General features: G+C 32.8%; 1 protein-coding gene across 1 annotated transcript; it reads right to left on the bottom strand.

Annotated features, from left to right (window-relative positions):
- LOC129223818 (uncharacterized) lies at nucleotides 1–25,494 on the bottom strand. Its single transcript, XM_054858176.1, has 3 exons — nucleotides 25,357–25,494; nucleotides 5,936–6,485; nucleotides 1–298 (listed from the first exon to the last, which is right to left on the bottom strand). The coding sequence occupies exons 2-3, from the start codon at nucleotides 6,475–6,477 to the stop codon at nucleotides 169–171; spliced, it is 672 nt and encodes a 223-aa protein (XP_054714151.1). The 5' UTR covers nucleotides 6,478–6,485; nucleotides 25,357–25,494; the 3' UTR covers nucleotides 1–168.
- Nucleotides 25,495–25,538: the final 44 nt, after the last annotated feature.

Raw genomic sequence — 25,538 nt, 5'->3', positions numbered from 1 at the left:
TCCTCCGCAAAGAGAAGGTACATGTAAAAGTGTATATTTTAATAAATAATTACAAGAAACGGTTCGTCATCTTGCATGAAGGTAATTGACAATGAATTAAGAGTGCAAATGAGTGAGTGGTCGTTAGTCCAGCTAACGCAGTTCTATCCAATTAAATGGTGGACTCCTTCAGTCGACTTCGTTACACACTTGATAGAGCGACTTGCAATCTTCTCCGCTGCGACCCTTGCGAGAAGCAGCATAATTCTCTTGGAAGGCGGCGTTTTTCTGATTTTCTAAAGCATAGCTTGCAGCATATCTGCAAAAAAGAATTCATTTAAGTATAAATGACAGTTATTTAGTTGAAAAAAAGTTTCTTTAAGAAACAAAAATAAAAAATGACATTAAAATGAAAAAAAAAAAAAAATTAATTTGAATTCTGAAATTTTGAATCCAAATTATGTTTTTCGCAATCACGAACTGAGACAGGACCCTACTCATTGGAGTTATTGTTTCTAGAAACGGCTCCTGTCCCCCCCCCCCAAGCCTGCCTCTCCTCCTGGGCGGTTACGTGTGCATAGTTGTGTGTGCGTAGACCTGTATGTATGCACGTAGGCGTGTGCGAGTGTATGTGTGTGTGTATGTGTGTGAACGTGCGTGTGTGTAGGACATGGACGCCTCCGACCAGAAGATCGGATAGCTCAAAACCGGAGCAGCCGCGCCGCGCCGCCAGCAGAGGACGGCGGGCGGTGGTGCTGCAAAGGCTTCTGGTCCAAGTTGAAAAAGGCACGGACACCAAAAACGGTCAAATAAGAACAACAAGCAATCGTGATTGCTCAATAAATAATATAGAATAAACAAATAAATAAATTAATTAATTAAAATTAAAATTCATTTCTGACAAATCAAAAGCTTGCATTTCAGACATGCTGCAAGTATATCATAGCTTGCTGCATATCTGAAATAAAGAAACTATTAAAAATATTAACACCGATTATTTAGCTGAAAAAAGTCTCTTTAAGAAACCAAAAAAAAAAAAAAATAAACAAAGTATAATAAAATAAAATAAAATAAATAAATAAATAAAATAAAATAAACAAATGAATAAATAAATTAATTAATAAAAATTAAAATTCATTTCTGACACATTAAAAGTTTCCATCACAACTCCCTTGCTGTGACAAACTTATTGGATACAAAAGTTTGTCATGGATAGTCCTATTTTTCTACACACACTTTGTCTAAGTGCTTTTGGACTTCTTCAATTATCTTTTCCTCTCGGTATCGGCAAAGGAACAATTATTCACTGTAAAAAAGCCCCGAAATGTTCTTGGAAAATTATGGACTGACAAGGGTCCTTAATTTCTGCCTCTAAATATCTGGAAAAAAAAAGCAAGAAAGTTCCCCGCTAAAAGTCAGTAACATTCCTAAGAATTAACCTAGAATCTTTCTGAAGAAAGCAGAAACGTTCCCAATAAAAACCAACATGGTTCTGGAATAAATAAGGAAGCTTCCAAGAAAACTTGGATATGTTTATAGTAGGGGACGTGGGGCAAATGAGTGAAAGAGTTAAGTGAAATAGTTACGCGAAATAGTTAAGATGACTGAGCTTCTCCAAAATGAAAATGAATAAATTGGAAATTAGTTTAAAAAAAAGTATAGAGAAAGAACATATTATTTAATAATAAAACTTGCATTGAAACAGTATTTTGAATTTTTAAAAGTAAATTTAAGCCTTAAAAAAAAAAAAAGTTCACTTTTTTTTATGGGGCCAAGGGAAAAATAAAATATTTTCTAATGAAATATTTTTTATTCGATTAGAAAAAATATTTTTGATCAAATGAATCAGTAAATAAAAGGTTGAATGAATAAATGAAAAGATGCTTAAACAATAAATGAATAATTAAATTAATTAATTAATATACGAAAGAAAAATAGTGAGTAAAAGAGTGAATGAATAAGAAAAAAAAGCGAATGAATGAATAAATATAAGTGAATTATTAATTAGAAGAAATAAATGAATTAATTAATAAATGAATATGTAAATGATTTAGTAAATGATTGAGTGAGTTAACAAAATAAACGATTTCACTTCGCCCCATCCCCTTTGCTCCGCATGTACTTAACTAATTGTACAAAATATTTAAAATACTGCACCGAATATTAAAAGATCTCAAATATTTTATATTAATAACAAGAATTTTATAATTTTATAACAACAAAAATAATTTTTGACTTATACAACGAAATATTACAATATGAGTATTAGTTTTTGAAAATTACCTGTATTATTATATGCGTTAATCTTTTGAGGTGTTTTTTTTTCTGAATAGTATAGACTACGTGTGCTACTACATGGTTAAAGTATTTCCAGATAGGTGGCGCTAAAAGCAGAGTAAATATTTCACAATTTCACTTTTCCCCACATTCTCCTACTAGCCTGAAACCTTCCTAGTTTACCTGGAAAAATCCTAAAGCAAATATGGCCGAAGCTAAAGCAAAATAACAAGCAAATGCCGAACAGTTTATTTGCCAACAATCCGTGCAAAGCTATAATAACCAGAGACTGGGGGCTCAGTCAATCTGAAAAGGCCACAACTGAGCAAAAGGAGAAACACCTAACAAAGAAGCTGAATATATGTTCACACTGGTAGCTAAAAATGTTTTTTACAATAATAAGAATTCTGTATTCACGAAACTTGTAGTGATTCAGGAAACTTTTAGAAAATAAACTTGTTTCTTACAGGAAACTGGTGAAAACCAGTTGGGGGGGGGGTGTAAAAGGGTGTAAAAGACCCATTTTGGAGCATCCGAATATAACCAAAAGGGGAGGTACACAACAAGACTCCACTTGGGGTCTACATACCAAATTTGAAGTTTCTACGACATACCATTTTCGAGTTATGCGAGATACGTACATACGTACATACATACTTACGCACATACAGACGTCACGAGAAAACTCGTGGTATTTCACTCGGGGATGGTCAAAATGGATATTTCGGGAGTAAATACGTTCTTAGGCAAATATGCACGTGAGGTAGGGTCGAACGACTTTCATTCGGGGATGAGTAAAATGGAATATCAGGCCGAAATTTGAGGGAAATTTTTTTCGCGAATACAATACTTCCTATGTACAAGGAAGTAAAAATGTGCATTTTTTTTGAGCTAGTCTTCTATTAGGTTTCCTTCAAGCTGTGTGTAGTGACCGTGTTCCGTGTGAGTACTGCCCCCTGATATCTTAATCGGACCATACCTACCCGTTTTTTAAATTTGTTAAAAACATCGATTATTTAATCGATATAAAAGGAAAAAGCGTAATGTTCACATCAGATTCTTTTATATATATACTAGCAAAAATACCCGGCGTTGCCTGGGTCAGTAATAATTGTGAGAAACAATCGCTACTTTCTTTTGTTTTCTGTTTTAACTGAAAGAACTCAAAACACACCGCTTTGACGTCATTAAAAATTGAGCTTCATCCTTACCCATAAAAGTAAAACAGCAATAAGTATAAAGAACGAAAGAGTATTCATTTAGAAACGAAAGCGCAAAGTGAAGCATATAAAAATTTGAAGAATTTCCAAAATATATCTAACAAAAACAAAGATCACTAAAAAAAACTGTGCGCTTTATTTACTTAAATATTACACACACACACAAAAAAAAAGAAAAAATGCTCTCTACTATGTTTACCTAAGTGTGCAAAAAGTGAGTTTCCAAATGTTTAAATGACTTTAGACTCATGTTTGCTTCGGAGAAGCCTTGATTCAAAATTTACATAATGATTACTTCGAATGTTGCTGTTGTTAGGCAACGAATTTTCGAAACAATGGGTTTAATCTTTAATCATTTGATGTGGAAATTACATGACATTCAGTTTTCAATCACGCCGTTTTTAAACTAAAATTCTTAGCAATAAATTATAGCCTAAGTTGTTCCCTGATAATGTAGCTATCAATGGTGGAAAAATTGTTAAAATCCGTCCAGTAGTTTTGAAGTTTACCCCGGACATCCGGACAGCAGTAGCCCTTTATGTATAAAGATAAGAATGCAACTCCTAAGAAAGCAATAAATATCATGCTTGCTCCAGAGAGGCCTTGATTCAAAATTTACATTATGATTACTTTTAATGTTCCTGTTGTTAGGCAACGAATTTTCGAAACAATGGGTTTAATCTTTAATCATTTGATGTGGAAATTACATGACATTTACTGTTTTCGATCACGACGTTCTTAAACTAAGTTTTTTTAGCAATAAATTATAGCCTAAGTTGTTCCCCGATTATGTAGCTATCTATGGTGAAAAAATGGTGAAAATCCCTCCAGTAGTTTTGAAGTTTACCCCGGACATCCTGACAGAGATTAGCCCTTTATGTATAAAGGGCTAATATATATATATATATATATATATATATATATATATATATATATATATATATATATATATATATATATATATATATAAAACCTACGAAGAGATTTTGTTTATTTTGTATTGTAAACAATTATAATGTGCAATGAAATAAAAATCATATCTTTCTCTAATTCAAGGCAAACAGGTGTAAAGCAAGTGTACAAAGTGTAAAAGCTAAAACCTTTTAATATAATAACTTGTTCAAAATCTAGAACATAACTATAAAGAGGATAAAACTGAAAAGAGTCACGTTCTAGAACAATGATTAAACATAGTATGCTGTTTAGAGAAGTAGGTAAAAGACACTGCAGGTGACTGATAAAAAAAGTGAACCATGTAAATGTTACCCACTTTCTGAACTTTTTAGCAAAAAAACTTTTATTATTATTTTTTTTTCAAACTTGGTCTCATTAATTAATATTTTGATCAAATTTCGTTAGATAATTGAAATTTTTGTAGAAAAATAATTAATATCAAACGCGTAAATGAAATAAATTTCTTTGCGAGAGCAAAAATATTTTCATTGTACCACTACACTCCATCGCTTAGTAAAATGAAAATTGACTGAAATGATATGATCACATTCAGCAACTTTTATAGCATGTTTAAATTAAACTTTTCCGAATATTCGCTGAGAGTTCACTGCCAAGCTAAGAGTTTAATCACTTGACTTTTGATTGACAGCCACCTTGCTGCTGTAAAACAAAGGCAAAATATTTGCAGCTAATGCTTGACCACGGAGAGATGGCACGTGCACAGGAAGCGGAAACGGACCATTTCATTTTGTAAAAGGTAGGATCGGCGAGGACTTTAGTGCTTGCGTATTCTCACCAATTCTGCCAATTACAAAATGAAGAGGCCCTTTTTCGCATCCAGTTCATTCGCCATCTCTCCGTAGTCAAGCTTTATTAGAAGAAACATTTGATTGTCCCTCAAAGATCCCTTTTACTTTGACTAAAAACCGGCTCATTGGAAGTATACAAAGAAAATTCCCTACACTTAGGGAAAAAACCGGATTATTGTTGGTAGAATTTTCGATCTAATCCATAGCAGGAGGAAAGCGGGTTGGCTCAAATAGTAATGGTGAACTGCAGGTTGCTATGTAAGTAAGTGCAATCAGAAATCCCTACTGCCAGCTTTTATGCCGGTTCATTGCATTTCCTTTCTAAGCGCGGATTTTAAGGATATAGTTCGAATACCTTTGCTTATTACTGAATAGCCCCGTTCACATGAAGCTCTTCTACCGCGAAAAAGCCTGCTTTGACCCGCATTCCATGGTCAAGGGGTAAAATGTGAAGCTTTCTTCCTCAAGCTTTCCTCTGGAGTAAAAGCTGGGTTTTTACCCAATTTGCACAACGCAAGACGAGTTTGTTTACTTGCCAAGTGTAGAAGGATGCTGTGTAAAACAGCTTTCTTGAGTACCTCTTTTCACTTGTGAACGGTTAATTTTCCAACAGTTTTTTGTTTCGGAATAGGAGCGGGGAATTGCGCGGTACATAAGTCTCATGTGAACGCGGCTAATGTAGATAAATTTTCTTACCCTCCAATTTGTGCAATAAGGTATCCAACTTCTCTGCCGTCGCTGACAGCTTCTTTGCTCGCCTCGCAAAGATACTTCTGGACACAACTGTTGTTATTGGTCATAAAAGCTCTGATATAGCCTTTGAGGAGCGAAGCGCTGGCGATGGCTGCGTCGTCAAGAACGGCCCGCGAGCCACGAGATGTTGCTGACCTGGCACGCTGGCCCAAGCTGCTCTTCAGCATATCCAGCACACTGACAAAGAGATTCAGGATCTGTTTCGATGTTGCGGCGCTTTCTTCGTCGTTGCCGAAGATCAACTTGACGAGCGTGCGGATGACATTCTTGGACGTCAGAAACTGGGAAACTTGCTTCTTGTTGTTGGTGTCCAGGTCGTTGGCAGTTGCAGCCACCTGCTTGCTGCCGCTGCTGAACTTTCGCTCGTCGAAACGAGCCGCTCTCGACTGAGCAGCATCCGCGTTCGGACTCTCAGGTTCTGAATCGGGATTTGGTAAGCCTGCAACTGTAGCAGCCAGGAATAAAAAGACGAGAATCCACTTCATTTTGATCACTGAAAGATGAAAGAGCATTTAATTAAGTAAAAAGGTTTTCTAGTAGATTTCCTGAAATTTTGCAATAAAAAATGCTCATGAAAGTACATACTAAGAGCTTGCTCACATGATGCTAATGCCCTGCATTACAATTATCTATGGTTAAGGCCATTATATAGATTATTATAGTGGCTCTATCAATGGGTATTGCGAATGCACGTTAGTGAAATACCAGGGCCATTCCATGAAAAAAACAGACCTTTTGTTTCGCACGTGACAGATCTGTATTTGATTTCAAAAATGTGCAATATCCAAACATAATATTTTAAGTTGAAATAAGTCATACAAACATGAGAAATAAAAAAAAAATCAAAGCGCAAGGGGGAAGGGGGGGGGAATCGGGTAAAAATGAATGAAATTATGACTTCACTCCTCAAATAAAAACAGTTGAAAATAAAACGTAGTGATAAAACAACTTTTGTACCAGCATTTATTGAAATCCGGCTCAATTCATAACTTTTGTCCTATTTCAATCAAAAAAATCAAATCACTTGTCCTGTACTCCACAGCGCAATATAGTCAAGTTGTCCTAATGTTTGAAGTTAGGGAGAAAAGTATATTTGACAAAATGCAGCACTGTAAATTACTTTTTGCTCAAAAGGATTACCTGCAATGAGTCATTATTCATTTAATATTTTTAATACTCAGTATATATTATCAAAACATTCCTTATTTTTGATGCTTTGGAGCAAATCAGGTAATGCTTAGCTTTCTTCCATTAAATTAATTAAAAGATATCAAGTAGAATTTCTAACGCTTATGCAAGCGTATTTCACTCATTGAAAATCTTAAATACTCCTCAAAAATTTGGTCAGGCCAATTTTCAAGCTTTTTTTAAATAAAAATTAAGCATAAGAGGGGAGGGGGAGCAGACGGAATTTTTCTAATATTGTGCTTAAATGTTTTGTTATTTTCTCAAAATACAAACTGCCAACCATTCTAAATGTTAAAAACCAATCAAATACATGTCTCTTCTTTCCCTGCTATCTTCTTTTTAATCTGTAAAAAGTTTTTTTTTCTTATGGATCCCAACTATGCTCTTCACCATTTTCGTATATCCTGAAAAGTCAATTTCACTCCTCTAACATATCGCATCCAAGGAAAGTGACACAACTCAAAATTTGGGAAAAACGTACTAGCTAGTGATTTAAATTTTAAATTTTCCTTCTTGCCAGAAAACTTGCACACAGTTAGCTTCTGGTGCGTTCTGGTTTTCTGGTGGTTCTTTAACTGGTGCGTTGTGGCGCAAAAATGATATAATCAATTGTGACACATCATTTAAATTTAATAATTTAGAAGAAAACTTTTCGACTATGCATTATTGATTTAGGCAACAAAAACTAACCGGTAAACATCACAATGGGGTTGTTTCCTTCAGTCAAAAGTAGTACTTTTTGTCACTGAAATTGATAGAATAAGTAAAAAAAAAATAACATGGACCCAGAAAATGCTTTTATTTTCCCAACAGTTATTTTTTAATTAGTTTTTTAAAATGTCCGATCTTTCAAACAAGGCGTGGTCTTAATGACGTCACAAATGATGCTCTTTGGCACATCGTTCTACCTCGTTTCCACGTAATGATAATTAAGAAGCGAATTAAAATTGAGCTCTATGCTTGTTATCAACCATATCGTTGCCAATACACGTGAGTAAAGATGCGAATTAAATATTTTGCTTTGTGAATGGTAACACTGAATGGCATTTCATCATATGTGATGTCATCGGCAGAAGAGCACCGATTTAAGTAATTTTTTAAAAATATTAAATTTAAACAAATTATTTAAAAAATGGTCAGATCCTATGTTTCTAAACATGCTCTTTCAGAAAAAGATACTTTTAAAATTTTGGAAACGACCCCATTGTAAATGTTTTGCGCCTATTGTAAAATGTGAGACTAAAATTGCTTTAAATTACTGCAGCGTAAAACATTGATTTTCTCCAATGCTGTCTTTTTGAATTGTGTCACTTTCCTTGCTGCGGTTCAATATGTCAAAGAGTTTTTTCACGGGTTAAAAGAGTTTGTGCTGGCTGTGTTTCCAATTGAGATATCTTTGTCGGTCAGTGTCTCTTCATGAGCTGATTCACGATTTTGCGCATTAATATAATGCTTTTATTATGAAGTATGCGTCGAAGCGTTCGAAAAGAAGGCTTCAAACAAAAATGTAAAATTTCAACAATGGCACGACGTTTATCTCAATTCGTTGTGCTCTATTTAAAATTCAGATTTGACAATGACTTATTGACAACTTAAAGCGTAAAAAGAGGGAGAAGTTTCAAAAAATATAAACTTGTTTACATTTTAATGGTTCGATGGATGTTTTAAGACGTCCATTTTCTCGTTAATAAGAAAAAAAAGGACATTCGAAAAAAAAAAAAAAAAAAGACTAATTCCATGCGCGATTCACAGCACAAGTGGTATTTATTATGGCATTAATCTATAGCAGTATGCAGGGCCGCCGACAGCCAAGGTGGGCCCCTGGTCAGTTTGGTCGCCGGGCCCCTCCTCCACTTCTTAAACTTGACAAATTTATACAGCTTCGATTCCAAACCGGGTCCCCTCAAGTGACGAGCCTGTAGTTTCCCATCCACTATTGAATAGTGGAACATTCCACAGAAATGCAGGCATATTGTCCCGCTTGTGACAGCTGCGTATATTCAAACGCAATCTCTATATATTAAAAAAAAAGTAACGTCAAAGAAATTGTGAAAGGATGTATGTGGCTGGCCTGTGTCCAGGAGGCTCCATAACACCTACAGTCTTGAAATTTTGTACAAAATTACTTCGAACTCTGGGGTTAGCATCTCGGGTTTTCTTTTTTTTTTTCATCTTTAATTTTTTAAACTGAAATTTCAAGTAAATTGCCTTTTTAAGGGATGAAAGATTTCCCACACTCCTTAACATTCTATGTCGTTCAAAAGAGATTCCATTTTCTGCATTTTTAATAAGATTTTTACGGTAGGAAGAGGGAGATTTTCATTTTGTTCGAAACGGAACTCGTAACGCGTTTTTTAATCTGATTCTTTCTAATTGACAATTCGATTACGGTTGTGAAGCAATCTTTGGGGGTTGGTGAGCGACAACGAGCAGGGGGCGGAGCCGCCTAGTATTTAAAAGTGAAATAGGCTTTTTTGAAGTTTTTTTCTCTAAGAAATTCCACACAATGTATGATTTCTTGGGCCATTTAATTCGTTTTTAATTTTTTGCAATACGTTTTGAAATTAAGTACAGAGCAATCACGCGCGAGACAATATGTCTGCTTTTTCGTGCAATGGCCAGCCAACTAGAATTCATCTAGTGTTGAGGAACATAAATTTTCCTGCTTGATACTTTTGTTTCTGATGCTTTCTGTTTCATAAGATAGACAAGTCCGCATGCAAAATAATACGAAACAAAATACATGCTTTTATCCACGAACCAATGTTGAAAACAATGTCATGAATCATGTTCGCACGTTTCAAAACACTTGTCAAACCGAAATGCGATTAAAGCTGCGTTGGTTTCAAGTCGCCAAACCTAATCTAAATTCTGACCTAAATAGCAATGAATAGGAATCATCCATTGTGGAAAAGGTCACTGAGCGTCCTACCAGTTTCTCTGAGTCGAAAAAAAGAAAAAAAGTACTACCAGAGCAATCTTTGTTTCTTGCAAAGACGCACGCACCACTAACATAATCTTGAAAGTCGACTTTTGTCCCTGACCCACAACGCAGGCCATCGACCCGCTCTTTTGATCTCAAAAAACCGGTGAGGTTAGACTAGATCCTGTTTTCTTCAGCAAAATGATGTAACCGTAGGTGCAAGACGTCTTCATGAATATGCATAACCGATATCGTTTAAAGAAGTGTGTCGAGGATGATGGGGAGGGGATGAAAAACTGCTGACAAGACTTTGCTCATGAGCTGTGAAATATCGTTTTTGGAAGAGAAAACGTTTCCTACTGGAAAGAACAACTCTTCAGGAAAAAAAAAAGTGATTCTCAACCGGTGGTCCGCAGAAAAATTTGACCAGTCCCCAGAGACTTTCACGTCAAAAACTCTCTTAGTCAAAAAATAAATACATAATTAACAAAAAAAGAAGAAAAAACATTGAATTAATATCCTACTTGACATTTTTGCATGAAGTTTGATTATTTTTCATAATTTTTTAATGATTTTTCTCAAATGCTTTTTTACTTATGTATTCTTGTTACAATAATTATTTATCTTTACATTTAAATATTTTTGTAGGCAGTTCTTTAATACCAAGTTCAATTGTTGTGAAAAAAAACCTCCGATATACAAACTTTTTATTGGTCCGCGAATCGAAAATTTTTGTTTTTGTTTGGAAAAAAAAAAAAAAAAAACCCCTCACCGGTCCGCGAGTAGAAAAAGGTTGAGAAACGCTGTAAGAAGCACACAAAAACACAAAGCTTGAAAGTCGTACAATAAGATCCGATTTTGACTCAGGGGGTCCCAAGCAAAGAAAACATTTTGGGCCCGCAATATCCTGCATTATGACATTGTCAAAACCATATCAGTCATTTCGATTTTTTCCAGGGGGGGGGGCGGAATAGCAACGAGTAAAATCGATGCAAATGATATTAAAAAAAAAAAAAAAAAAAAAAAAAAAAAAACTACGTTTACAATATTAAGGGAAAGGGGGTTACATGTGAGCACTTTTTTTTCCCCTTTCTTTACTTTTCAAAAAATATTATCAATCTCTCACAGCAAAAATGTCTCCAAGATTGAATAGTCTTTTCTTTGTATGATGGAATTTAAAAAAAAAAACCCTTCGTATAATCTGAGGCAACCGCGAATAATACAATGACAAAAAAAACTTGATTTTGATTTTCATTCAATTTTAGCTATTAAATTAAAAACTTTTGAAAAAGTAATAGTTTTTAAGCTTTTATCTATATTAATTTAAAGAATAAAGATTTGTTCTTAAAATCGTGATACAATACACTAATTACTTCAAGACAATAAATAAAGGAAAGGGAGCTAAGGCATTAATGACCGCTTTCTTTGCCTGTAGGGATGTTTATTTTACGTAGCATGGCACGCCTGAAAGAAAAATTCGAGCTACGTAAAATAAACAACTTTACAGACACATGAGCAATCTTATAAAGTTCATTCTGTGTTCCTGTGGTTAATAAGTTGAAATTCAATAGTTTGACGTTGAGGAAATAAGATTCACAAATATGTAACAGGGTATAATCGCACTATTTTAATTTTACGTTTTTCTGACAGATAAGTGGAGGAAAATGCGTAGGGAATTCCGGTCCTTAATTTGACAAAGCAAAAAAAAATATTTTTTTTTTCTTCATTTAACCAATTTTCCCTAAATTTTTGTTATTTTTTTGAAATTCCCTGCGTTTCCCTGATTTCTCTGATCTGTCGCCACCCTGTTTTAAGCTTCTTGCAGAGTACGGTAATGTATTTAAATGTGACTTTAAACTTCAGTTTTTAATTAAAATGAAAATATTTTGCACCTTTTTACTTTCTGTAGCTATTTTAAACACTATGACTTGTTGACCAAATATTTAGTGAAAAAATATAAAACAAAAAGAGGAAAAATAATAATAAATAAAAAACAATAAAAATAAATACATACTTATCTAAAAATAGTAAAAGTAATTAACAGTAAATTCACACTGAAAATAGAAAAATAATAATTCTTAATGTTTATGCATTTTTTAACACTTATAATATCCTACACTAATCTGTACATAGTATAAAATATAGTCTCCAAAAAGCGTCTGTGGGTTTAAACTCGCAAAACTCGAGAACTACCCGGCCGATTTCACTGAATTTTTCAGTTTGTTCCTTTAAGTCCTGAAAATGGTTTGCAGGCCAGTTCGAAAAAAAATCGATGAATATTTTTTTTAATTCCAATTTAGGATCAATTTTTACATAAATTCCTGAATATAGGGGTAAAAAATTGCTTGCACATATTAATATTATACATCGTTGGAAAGAGTAGAATTTCTTGCGCTTTACGCAATTTGTTTCACGCTGCGGGAACGGCGGGAACATTACGGCGGGAGCTATTTGCGTTTTTAGCTCGAATTTGTATAGGCTTAGCTGAAATTTAGGCACTATTTTCTTCATTAAATCTATCGATAAAAAGTGAAGGAATCGCCCCCCGTCTTTTTGACACCATTGAAAAAAGCGACATTATTTACTCCAGATCTATTTCGACCTACGGTCGAAAAACTAAACTTCTAACTCCAAAGGAAAAAAGGTTAGTTCAAAAAATCTCAAGTCCTTTCAAATTGTTAACAATTTTTTGTCGCATTTTAATTCCTTAACCTTATTTTATTTTGTGTTTCCATGGTTACGCCTTTTAAATCCATCTTTCTGGATTTAATTTCTTGAAAGCATTTTAATATCTATCGCCATTGTTCGGATTGGAAATTTTGCATGATTTCTTTTTTATTTATTTAAGCCAGATTGTTGAATATATGTCACTTGACACAATTTTTATTCCCAAAGTAGACCGGTCAAAGCCGGGAAACGCAACTAGTACGTTATTAATATTACGGAGAGGACATGAGAACTGCTCACTTGTGCCCCAGATGTTGTGTTCACAAGTGCCCCATCACCTACCTTGGAACAAAGTCGCAAAAAGAAAGAAAACTTAATTTAATTAAAAAAAAATAAAATAAACATTTTCATAAATATACTCGAATGTTCATATAATGGTTTGCAATAATGGGGTCGTTTCCAAAATTTTAAAAGTATTTTTTTCTGAAAGAGCATGCTTAAAAGCATAGGATCCGACCATTTTTCAAATAACTTGTTTAAGTTTAATATTTTTAAAAAATTACTTAAATCGGAGCGCTTTCATTGTTTACGCTTCTGTCGTGTGACACCACAAATGATGAAATGCCACTCTGTGTTGCCATTCACAGAGCAAAATATTTAATTCGCATCTTTACTCACTTGTATTGGCAACGATATGGTTGATAGCAAGCGTAGAGCGCAATTTTAATTCGCTTCTTGATTATCATAACGTGGAAACGCAGTAGAAAGATGCGCTAAAGAGCATCATTTGTGACGTCATCCAGACAACACCTTGTTTGAAAAATCAGACATCATAAAATTAATTAAAAAATAACTGTTGGGAAAATAAAAGTATTTTCTGGGTCCATATTATTATTATTTTTTGCTTATTCTATCAATTTTAGTGACAAAAAGTACTACTTTTGACTGAAGGAAACAACCCCATTACGTTTAGCTTACTAGTTTGTTTAAAATATGTAATCACGTCAGGAAGACTGATAAAATTCTATACAACATCTGTCAAACCAAAGCTGCTACTCTCCTTTACCTGCCCACAATAGAAACACTTACAGAGCATGACAATGTTACTTTTAGTAAAAAGAAAAAAATATTAATTTCATCTATAAATAACGTGAGATGTGTCAGATATGTTCAATTGAAAACAAATAGATTTAACTGTAGAATAGTAAACAATCACAGCCCAAAAACTGCTTTTTGGAACAGGTTTTGGGGCCTCAAACAGTGGGACCTTTGGCAAGTGCCCTACTTGCGGAAATCAGGACCTGTGTACAGCTAAAAACTAAAGAAAATAAGTATAAAAATGTGTTTTGGAATATAATCTGTTGCCTTGTCAAATTGCGCTTTTGAATCATGCATTAACTACATCATGTTTTTACTCCATTTGCTGAGTAACAAAAATGTAAAATCGTGACATAAATGCTGAGAATAGTTTTAAATGAGCTTTATAGTGTGGCTCTGACAAGTTGAGTTATCACCTTGACAGTGTTTGCTCCTTTTTAGGCGATTTCGTGAAAAAAGAGTCGGGTTATTGGCGCGGATTTGAGTTGGAATATTTTTGCAGAGCTAAGAATGCAACCCAATTCAACTCCAGAGCCCATTACCCTTCCAAACTACTCCCCAAAGAGAAAACATTGTTAAGGGCACATGGCTCAACTAATCAGAGACATACTATATTAGAATCAATGTCAAATATTTCTCAATATTTCAGTGTGATTTTAAAAAATGCGATTCTTTCAAAAAGTATAGGTAATTGTAGTTTTTCGCTAAGCCTCCGTCTGTTGAAAAAAAAAAGTACAAAGAATATACTTCATTTTTTAAATTTTAAAACTAACATGTGGAACGCCTTAAGGGAGGGGGGCCAAAGGGGGATCAAAGACATTAGAACTGCCATTTTTGTTTTGGAGTTTGATCATAATACCAAGGGTGCCCATCCCCCCCCCTAGTTCAATGGCGCAAATACCCCCCCCTCCAAATTTTTATCAACCCTCTTTCCCCCTTTTTTATTTTCTAGCTCTCTTTTTTATTTATTTATTTTTCAAAAACATGTTAATTAATTTATTTTTTTAACATTTTTTTAATTTATTTGCTTATTTATTTATTTTTAAGAATTATTATCATTATTATTTTATTAGAAAAGTTATGTGTTACGCCAATGACAAACATACACACACATACAAGTTAAATAAATAAATGAAATGAAATATAAACAGAATAAAATAAAATAAATAACTTAAATAAAAAATAAATCAATAAATAAATTTAAATAGATAAATAAAAAAAATTAAAAAAATCCCCCCCCCCCCCTGTGGGCACCCCTGCATAATACTGCCGTGGGAGGGTAAAGGGCAATAAATACAAATTTCTTCAGTTTTCAATTTTTCGCATTTTTGTTATCTATTATACGTTAGCTCTAGTATACAAGCTAGCTTATTTGTTTTCCGCTGAAAAAAAAAAAGTGCGAAAAAAGTCTAGTTCCAACATTTCCCTATTGTTAGTATTGAATCAAACACACATTTCTTCAAATATCTCGAAACCTCATGTCTGCAGATACTGCCATTTCCATGCCCACGGCAGAATATCAAAATATTTCGAAGCAAGTCATTTGACTGTTACTAAAAATTTCTTCATTTAAAAATTTTAATCTGCACTGAAATCTCTTCTTGAAGGTAAATGCACATTTTTTACTTGTTAAAAAATGTGTGTTGTTTAAGAAGCGCAGTGTTGCAGCGCGGGTAGATTCAGTATTGTAGAACGTACGTTCCTTTTCTCCTTATATAAGGTAAAACCACCGACATAAGTACTGGACACTTGCACTCTGAGATACTTTTAAAGCCCCTAAAAGCAAGAAATAAAGAAATACCTTGGTGCAGGAAAATAAAAGAAAATATAACAACGTTCTATCGCACAAATTGGCAATGAAAAACAGACACGTGTTTCGGGGGTTATAAGGAACTCCTTTTTCAATTCAAAAGAGGTGAGCTTATGGCTTTGTCGGATTTTTTTTCAGCTACATGCTTACCTCTTTGACATTGAAAAAGGGTTTTTTTTTTTGACCCCCGAAACGCGTGTCTGCTGTTCACTGCCATTTTGTGCGATTTAACGGAGTTTTCTACAAACCTATTTTACACATGGAAAATCGAAAAAATGCCGCAAACATTTGGAGTGAAACGTATTTTTACTCTTTGTACCTTGAATAAAAATTTAGCAACGTGGTTAGTGGAGGGAAAAGGGAAAAGCAATTTGAGTTTTAAACATATTACCTTTGGATGTTTTAGTTTTTTTTTCTTAATTCAAAGTTTCTAATATTGTAAGTCTTTTCTTTTCCTTCTATCTCATTCTTTCAGAAAGGTAGTTTTTTTTTCATGGAATTGACACTGTTATAGTCTTTTACTGTTTTCGCACATTTCACTCCTCAAAAAATACTAAGGAGTATTTGAACGGCTTGAAAAAATTCTTGCAATGAAAATAATTCACATATTTTCTTTACCTTCTATCTCATTCTTAGAATCGTATTTTTCTTTTATGAAATTCATCACTGCTATGGTCCTTTACTGTTTTCGTACATATTTGATTCCTCTAAAATGAATTTCACTCCTCTAAAAATATCAAGAAGTATTTGAACACCTTGAAAAACTCTAGCAATGAAAATAATACACATATTATCTTTTCTTTCTATCTCATTCTTAGAAAGGTAGCTTTTTTATGGAATTGATCACTGCTGTAGTCTTTTACTGTTTTCGTATATTTCACTCGTCAAAAATAAATTTCACTCTAAAAATATCAAGGAGTATTTGAACGCCTTGGAAAAAACTCTAGCAATATCTCTGCCGAAACTAGTAGTTGACATTAAAAAAAATAACAATAAATAAACTAACGAGGGAAACACAGGTTCCAGATCAGCCAATAATAAGCAAGCATCAAAAATTTGAATACCATTTTACAATTTTGTAATTCCTGGTATTAAATTTTTTTTTTTCGTAGTAGTTACATCTACTAGTGCAGCGGCGACTACTAGTGTGGGTGTCAACTACTGGTGGTGTTACCTTCTTCATTCGTATGACAAGGGACTACACAGTAAAAAAAATTAAAAGACCGTGGAGATACCTCGAAAATTTTAGGAAAATGTATTTCTCACTAATGTTAAATTAGGAAGGCATCAGTTATTTTTGTTTGTTTTCGACAAAAAAAAAAGAAAAAAAAAAAAAAAAAACCGTCAGTGCCTCCGATTGGCATCTTTTTTTTAAGTTGAACTGAAAATGTTTAAGAAAAAAAGTCCCTTTTTGAAATGGGTGAAAATTTTTAAGAAACTGTGTACAAAAGTTAAAAATGTATACCATTCGAAGTTCTATTGAACTTTTACCACCATTGTTAAAAGTTTACGTAAAAAGTTTGATACTCAAGTAAGATGTTTGATCGCAAAAAAAAAAAAAACCTTTTATTTCTAATAATACAGGTTTTAATCACGAATAACTGGGGGGGGGGGGAGTCACATTATGGCACGGCCAGTTTGTGTTGGCGAAAACATTCTCCACCCTCTACCTAGCTATCTAGATTTTTTCAGACACGGTATTGCATTTCTGAGATGAGTTGGGTGAAACTTTCATCCCGTTACGGATTCTCCATAAATGATGTCACACTTTTTTCCACAGTTTTGATCCCCTCCCCCCTTGTCACAAAGTGTCACACTTTACCACACCCCTCCCCCTCTTGCTACATGTCACACTATTTTTCATCATTATATTCTTTTAAAAAATGCGTGATGTCACACTTTTGTTACCCCCTCCCTTCCCCTTGCCAAATAACATATTTTCCCAACCCTCCTCCCCTCAAAGCGTGGCATCATTTATCCCCGACCCTTATCTCAAATAATATGAGAGACTTGCGTAAAAATCATCGAAAAGTGATACAAAGTCGACACACTTGACTGTAATGTAGACAATAAGTTGAAAAGTAAATACTACTTTCATACCCGCATACGAACGAGCGTTTTATAAGTAGGAAGAACTTTTAAAGCTGTTCAATGTTACCTTTACGACCCTCGTTTAGATACGCTTCAGTACAAGTTGCAATCGTTGCCCCTGCCCTACCGAGAATTAGAAACAAAACAACTTCAAAATTTATTCTCTGAAGCCATTTTCCACAGCTCGCTTAACACTCTCTGTTCGAAAGGTGGTAAGAGGGCCCTGACCGAACTTTTCTTTTTATTCGAGAACCGCTTTGAGCCAGAAACGAAAAGATCGTAACTTAAGAAATGGTTCAGTGACAGAGACTTGAACTGAACTAAACTTCAATCGAACTTGCAAAGAGCTGAGTGGAAGTCGGACTGAATTTAGTCAGATCTCAAAATATAATAAAACCTGTCTACAACGACACTGTTGGGACCTAAAAAAAGTATCGTAATAGACAGGTTATCGTTATACACAGTTTGATTATTCATGCTGACATTTTGCTGGGGCCAAAAAATAAATAAATAAATAAATAAATGAAAAAATAAATAAATAAAATAAATAAATAAATAAAATATTATTGTTATAGACAGGTTATCGTTATAGCCACTATCGTTATACACAGGTTTCACTGTAGTGAGATAAAGGTATACATAACTTTTAGCTATTTATACAGGGTGCGGCAGGGAAACTTGCTGAGTTGAAAAGTTAATAAAAGAAAAAGTACTTCATATATCAATTTATTTCTTTTTATAACACATTGTGTACATTCTAATAATTGATAAATGAAGTACTTTTTCTTTTGTTGACTTTTCAAATCAGCAAGTTTCCCGGCCGCACCGTGTATCATAAAAAATAATTGCACATGGTGGTTATAATTAAAGTCACCTTGCTTGGATCTATATAGAGCACATTTAAACAGACATAGACAGGACCAAGGCATGGGTACATAAGGCACAGGCCTACAGCACCAAAATTTGGAGAGCACTAAACCTATATCTAAAGTTTTTAAAAAGTCGAGTAATTTCCCATCGCACTATAAGCAAGATGAAAATATTACATCAAGAAAGATTTTTTTTAAAAATTTAATCTCTTTCTCAAGTTTCAAAGCCACTCTAAGCTTAACACTTTTAAACTTAAAAGTTAAATTATCGATGCTTTTGATGCGTCTAACTGAAACCAGGCAAAATTTGACAACTTATATTATTTTGTGTATTTTTCACATACATCTTTTCCATTTATATTATGTAATATATATATATATATATATATATATATATATATATATATATATATATATATATATATATATATATATATATATATATATATATATATGTGTGTGTGTGTGTGTGTGTGTGTGTGTGTGTGTGTATAATAGAGACGTACCGAGTAGCACTTTGGCCGAGTAGCCGAGTACCGAGTACTCGGCCTTTCACTACTCGGCCGAGTACCGAGTTACCGAGTACTCGGCTTTTCACTATTCGGCTGAGTTAACGAGTACCAATTATGTTTTAAAAAAAACACCGACACGCATGTGATAAATTTTGAACTTATTGGAATAGTAGTATAGACCTCCTTGTCATAGACCTCCTTGTCCATATAATAATTTTTAAAACTAAATTCCTGATGAAATTTAATTACGCATTATTTAAAAAACTTTGTTAATATATATATATATATATATATATATATATATATATATGTGTGTGTGTGTGTGTCAAAAATTTTACAAAAAAAATATTTTTAAAATTAAAAATAAATAAAGGTATGATTAATCAAGTTGGAATTAAAACAAATTATACCAATCTATTACAGTTCTAGTTCACCAAACATAAATAATTTTTTAAAGCAAATAAAACAAATGTGCATGAACATTGCAGACACGTGTTTCTGCGTTATAAGGAACGTCTTTTTCAGTGCATAAAATGTAAGCTAAAGAATGTAAAGACATTCGACAAAAAATCCGACTTTTGTCGGACGCCTTTAAATCCACGAGATCACATTTTGTGCATTGAAAAAGGAATGCTTTGTAACGCCAAAACAAGTGTCTGCAGTGTTCCTGCACTGTGCTTTTAACGTTGTTTTATTTCCTTTTATTTTTTAAGAGCAAAGGTATTTTTATATTTCTCATAACTAATTTTTGTTTGTAACAAAAATAAATTTTTAATATTAAAATTCTATATTTTTTATACTTACCTTTTTTGTACAAATTTTAATAAATAAGTTTTATTAACTTTGGGGACATTAAACTAAGGATTTACTCCATTGAAGCATTTTAAACTTCATTACTCCCAAAATTTAAATTTGACTTGTAAACTTGTATTGTAAATGATTGCAGAATATTATATATGATTGAGCTTTTTATAAATTTTTATATGTCTTGGACAACATTCAATTTTTTGCAACTACTCGGTATTGACCGAGTATCTGATCAAAATTTGGCCGAGTACCGAGTACTCGGCAAATTGGCCGAGTAGGCCGAGTACCGAGTAGTTACCGAGTACTCGGTACGTCTCTAGTGTATAACTATATTAATTATACATGATAATATAGGGGAATGTGGGGCAAAGTGAAAAAGCAAAGAAAAGTGAAATGGTGAAATATTTACTCTGTTTTCAGCGCGACCTATCTGGTAATATTTTCACTATGAAGGATCTTAATGTACTCTATTATAGACAGGAAAAAAGTTATATCTGATGATCAAAAGCATATGATAATGCAAGCAATTTTCAAAAATTGATACTCATTTTGTAATTTTGCATTAAGTCAAAAACTATTTTTGTTCTACAAAATGAAAAATTCTTGTTATTAACATTTAAAATATTAACTGAAACTGATAATATTATTTACAGCATTAATTTATTTAATATCAAGCTTATTTTTATTTTAAATATTTTGTGCAATTAGTCAAGCGCATGGGGGGCAAGGTGAATTGCGCAAAGTGAAATAGTTCATTACGCTTCCTTATTCATTCATTTATTAAATACTTACGTATACTTTTGTTAATTAATTTATTAGCATTCCTTCATTTAATAATTCACTTATTTTCTTATTCATTCACTATTTTATTCACTTTATTTTTTCTCATATATCAATTGTTTTATTTTTTTATTTGTTTAATTATCTACTCATTTCTTCAGTTATTATTTTATTTACTCGTCCATTAGCAAAAATTATTTTTAATTCTTAAATAAAAAATGTTTTATTAGAAAAATACTTTGTTTTTCACTTTGTCCCATTAAAATAAAAAGTAAAAAAATTCCACTTTTTTTTGAAGACACAAATTTAGTGCCAAAAATAAAAAAATAATGTTTTGATGCAAAATTTATTATAAAGTTCATTGTTCATTCTTTACGTACCGAAACTTTCAAAACAAATTTTCAATTTGTTCATGTTACTTTTGAAAAAAAAAAAAAGTTATGTTAACTATTTCACTTTGCCCCACCCCCTAAATTGTAATATAAGACCACTATATTTGACCTGGTTGTGGTAATATGTAAGTATCAAGCATTATATAATATAAGTGGAGGGGGGGGGGGGAAGCACCAAATCACGTTCGCGCCCAGTGTCCTCGAAATTCATTGTCCAGCCCAGGACGTAGGTCATTGAAACTTGGTACAGACGTTATGTGAACTATGGGGAGAGAAATTTGCAATAAGAAATAGCCTGTTAAATTTTTTTACCACTTACTGAGAAAGAGGTGCACGATGAAAAAACAACAAAAACCTGAGGGAACAAAAATATTTGGTCACTGAATTTATCCAATGCAATCTTGTCTCAATCACACGTTCGAAGCGTGTTCAATAGTAACACGAATAGCTTCTCTTCGGAGAGCCCCAAACTTAAACTTTTGGGTAAGGGGAAATTCTCAATTTATCCCGAATGAAAATTCAAAATTCATCGATTGATAAAATAAGAAAATGGATATATATATATATATATATCAGTGGCCTCACTACGGAGGAGGGGGGGGGGGCGATCCACCCCGGGTGTTACCCATGCTAGGTATACCACTATATATATATATATATATATATATATATATATATATATATATATATATATATATATATATATATATATATATATATATATATATATATATATATATATATATATATGTTTATTGATTTTTTTGTTGAAAGAGGAAATTTTTGGGATGTCGCGCAGCGACTTTCCATCGGGTCACCCATAGTTCCTCGATTCATCGCAGCAACTGATGAAGCCAAGAAACTCGGGTGGAAAAAAAAATTGAACTATTATTTTCTACTTGCAGATTGCTTTTCCCCATGGTCCTAAAAGAAAGGTGACCAGATTTCAAGGATCGGGAAGCTGTGTATTTATTATTAATTAATTAATTTTTAATAACATTTTACTTCATTATTTTTGTTATTGTGCTGGAGAAAGTAAAATTCTGTTGTTTTATTTATTTTTAACATATATTTATCAATTTAAGTATAATTAAAGTGTAAATCAAAAAAAGTACTAGTATTTTTAAACAAAGTAACAAATTTTTTAGCATAGATTATTAGCTGGGTGTTTATCCCACTCCTTGAAAGTACTTGACATTTTTCCAAGGAGCGAAACTCATATTGGTGGAGTGAAATTTACGAAAACAGTAAAAAATCGTAATAATGATCAATTAATTCCAAAGGTTTGCTTTCTATTCTAAGCATGAAAGGAAAGACGGCAGGGAAAAAAGATGTGTGCAACTTTGAATTTAACATTCATAATGTTTAACATTTCGTATTTAAAAAAATTAACCCATCTCCAATGACTCAAAATCATACCAGGCCCGTAACCAGACTTTTGCTGCGGAAGGGGTTTTACCAAACACATTCTTTGAAAAATTTATATGGTCTATCAAATTTGGTTTCATGTGTATTCCATTGATTTTTGTTACAATAGATTATCGAAATGGAAGGAGGGGATGTTCTTACAAAACGCCATGTTGTTACATAATAAATGAATTTCTCAAACACACGATGAATTTGTACAAATTTTCAGTCATACTAATTTCATTTCACAAATAAAATTGAAATAATAATAATAACAACAGTATTATTCTTGTCACTAAAAAAATAAATAAATAAATAATGGAAAGCATTTCTTTGAATGAAAAATTTCGGAGGGGGTTTGAACCCTATAACTCACCCCCTTGCATACGGCCCTGAATCATACCGCAATGCAGTTTAGTACTGAAGTATTGATTTAAATTTGAACTCCCCCCCCCCCCCACACCGATCCTTTCTGTAAGCCAAAGTACCCTCGTGAAAAATTAGGCAAACATTCGACATTAAATGTATACTTGTATGATAATTTATGCTCACATACACAGATACATTCATTCTCAAGCCCTGATGCATTCATGTAAACTAACAAGAATATATAAAAGTATAAAAAATGGGGTTTTCTTTTTTTTCGATGGAATTTAAACATTAATGAAAAATTTAAGACATATATGTACTAACAAGATATGGGTTTCAAAATACCATGACAGAGAATGAAACCAAGAAGAAGCGAAAGCAATACTTTATTTTAGATTTAAAAAATATTTTTGCATATGTTTTATACGAAAAATTAGGAAAAGTCATCACACAATAAATTTCTTGCTGCACGCTTACGGGAATATTTTTGAATAACTCCTACTGCCTGCATTATGTTATTTCTTAACAGGTGTGAGATTATAAAGTTAATTTATTATCAACAAGTGAAGGAGAGCTGGGAAAAATTGTGACATAGTTCATTTTGCTTACTTATTCATTCATCTATTAAATCACGTAAGTATTCATATATCAATTTATTCATTTACATTTCTTTATTTATTAACCCACTTATTAATTTTATTAACACCACTCTTTTATTAACTTATTTATCTTTCCTCATACATTAATTTACTTATTTATTTATTCGCTTATTGATTCATTATTTATTCATTCATTCGTTTATTTATTCATTCCTTTGATAAAAAATATTTTAAATAATCAAATAGAAAATATTTTATCTTATTTGCATTCATTCATTTATTTTATTATTCATTCACTCTTTTATTCACTTATTTATCTTTCCTCACAGATTAATTAATTAATTACTTAATTAATGTTTCATTCTTTATTCCTTCTTTCGTTTTTTAAATTAATTTAGCGAAAAATATTCTAAACACTCAAATAGAAAACATTTCATCGGTAAAACACTTCGTTTTTCACTTTGCCCTATGTATTTTTAAATTGAAAATTCTCTCTCTTTTTTTTTTTTTTAAATTTTTTTTAAGGTACAAACTTACTGCCAAAACGAAAAATGATGTTTCAATGTAAATTTTATTGCGAAATACATTTTTCTTTCCTTATGAACTATAATTTTCTGAACAAATTTCCAATTTGTTCAGGCAAGTTCTCTTAACAATTTCACGTTGCTCAACATTTTCCAACTATTTAGAAAAAGATGATACTTTGGAGATACATTATGTGAAGATATTTATTCATAGTAGAATTTATTCAAAAAAAAAAAATTTTTTTTTTTAAGAAAAAAAAAACTTACAAAAGAGAGAAAAATCACACAATGTTAGTAGTATTAAGTATCCACAACTTTGCGTTGTGGATACTTAATACTACTAACATTAGCAGAAATGTTCCCCTTTATTATAAAATATGTACAATTAAACTAAACACATTAACCAAAACACATCGTAATTTTGTGCTAAATAGTTTCATCTAAAGTTCAGAAATTGATTTAGAACTTGGGTGACAAGAGCGCGACCTGAGTCTCGCATATGGCCCCCTAAAAGTAAACATTTAGTCCTTTAAATTTTTTTGACAACAGCTTTGTTGTTTCCAATGACCTTTAAAATACATAATTAATATGATATTGAATCAATTTTAAACTAGTAAGTGCAGCAATGATTGTGATGGAAAATAAAAAATGATTTCTTTTTTTTCCCGCATTTGCATCATGTACGCTTGAGTTATCTTAGTATGTTTGCGATGGTCTATTTTTTATTCCAAGTTGAAAAAAATCTACTATATTTCAGCAGTCAAAAGCGGATTTAGGGATATGTCATGGGGGTCACTCCCTCCCCTTAGCATAACCAAAATAGCCTAAAACAGCATTTTCGGGGCTTCAGTTTTGAATATCTACCGAGGAGAGTCCAATACCCCCTATTTGTGCCAGAACATTACACTTATGACCCCCCCCCCCCCTCCTCGGATTTGCGTCCTCACATTTTAACAACGACACCCACCGAAACCAGAAGCTGAATCCTCCCCAGTAAACAGTAAAGTATTTCGACAATATTTATCAATGTTTTAGGACATTTGACAGTTAAGAGTTTGCTGTTTTTTCAATTTGATCCTAATGCTGCCAAACCACTTTTTAACCATAAATCATGCTTAAACTAAACTATGATTTAGTAAAAACTTTCTCTGTGATTTGAATAAGAATTAAAAGTCAAAGAGCCTGTTGATAAATATTTATATATTTTTTCAAATCCGGCATTTATGGACAGAAATAGAAACACTTTTCAAGAACGTTTTATCTCATGATTCAAACGCAACACCAACAAATGCGAAATCAGCGGTGGATGGAAGGGAAAAGCATCTTACCTTGAAAAGCAAACCTCCGGTGAGAAGAAAGGTCGGTGGATGCTGAGGTAATAGCTCCTTCGTAGGCCAAGCAATCGCTTTATAGAAGCATAGGAATCCCGGCCCCAGATTCGGAACCAGTCACGTGATGCACCCGGAAGTTGGCCCGCCTAGAAGTCATGGCCCGAGGAATCTCTGGAGGA

Source organism: Uloborus diversus, chromosome 6 (genome assembly GCF_026930045.1).
Source record: "Uloborus diversus isolate 005 chromosome 6, Udiv.v.3.1, whole genome shotgun sequence".
Taxonomy (NCBI): Eukaryota; Metazoa; Arthropoda; class Arachnida; order Araneae; family Uloboridae; genus Uloborus; species Uloborus diversus.
Note: the sequence above shows the minus strand (reverse complement) of the source record. Positions and strands in the feature narration are given on the sequence as shown.

What these genes read in the sequence shown, in the direction of transcription:
- LOC129223818 (XM_054858176.1), bottom strand. Translation starts at nt 6,477, where the DNA reads ATGAAGTGGATTCTCGTCTTTTTATTCCTGGCTGCTACAGTTGCAGGC. An exon ending in CTTATTGCACAAATTGGAGG is followed by an intron (nt 299 to 5,935) that starts GTAAGAAAATTT and finishes TCTTTTTTGCAG; the next exon opens with ATATGCTGCAAGCTATGCTT.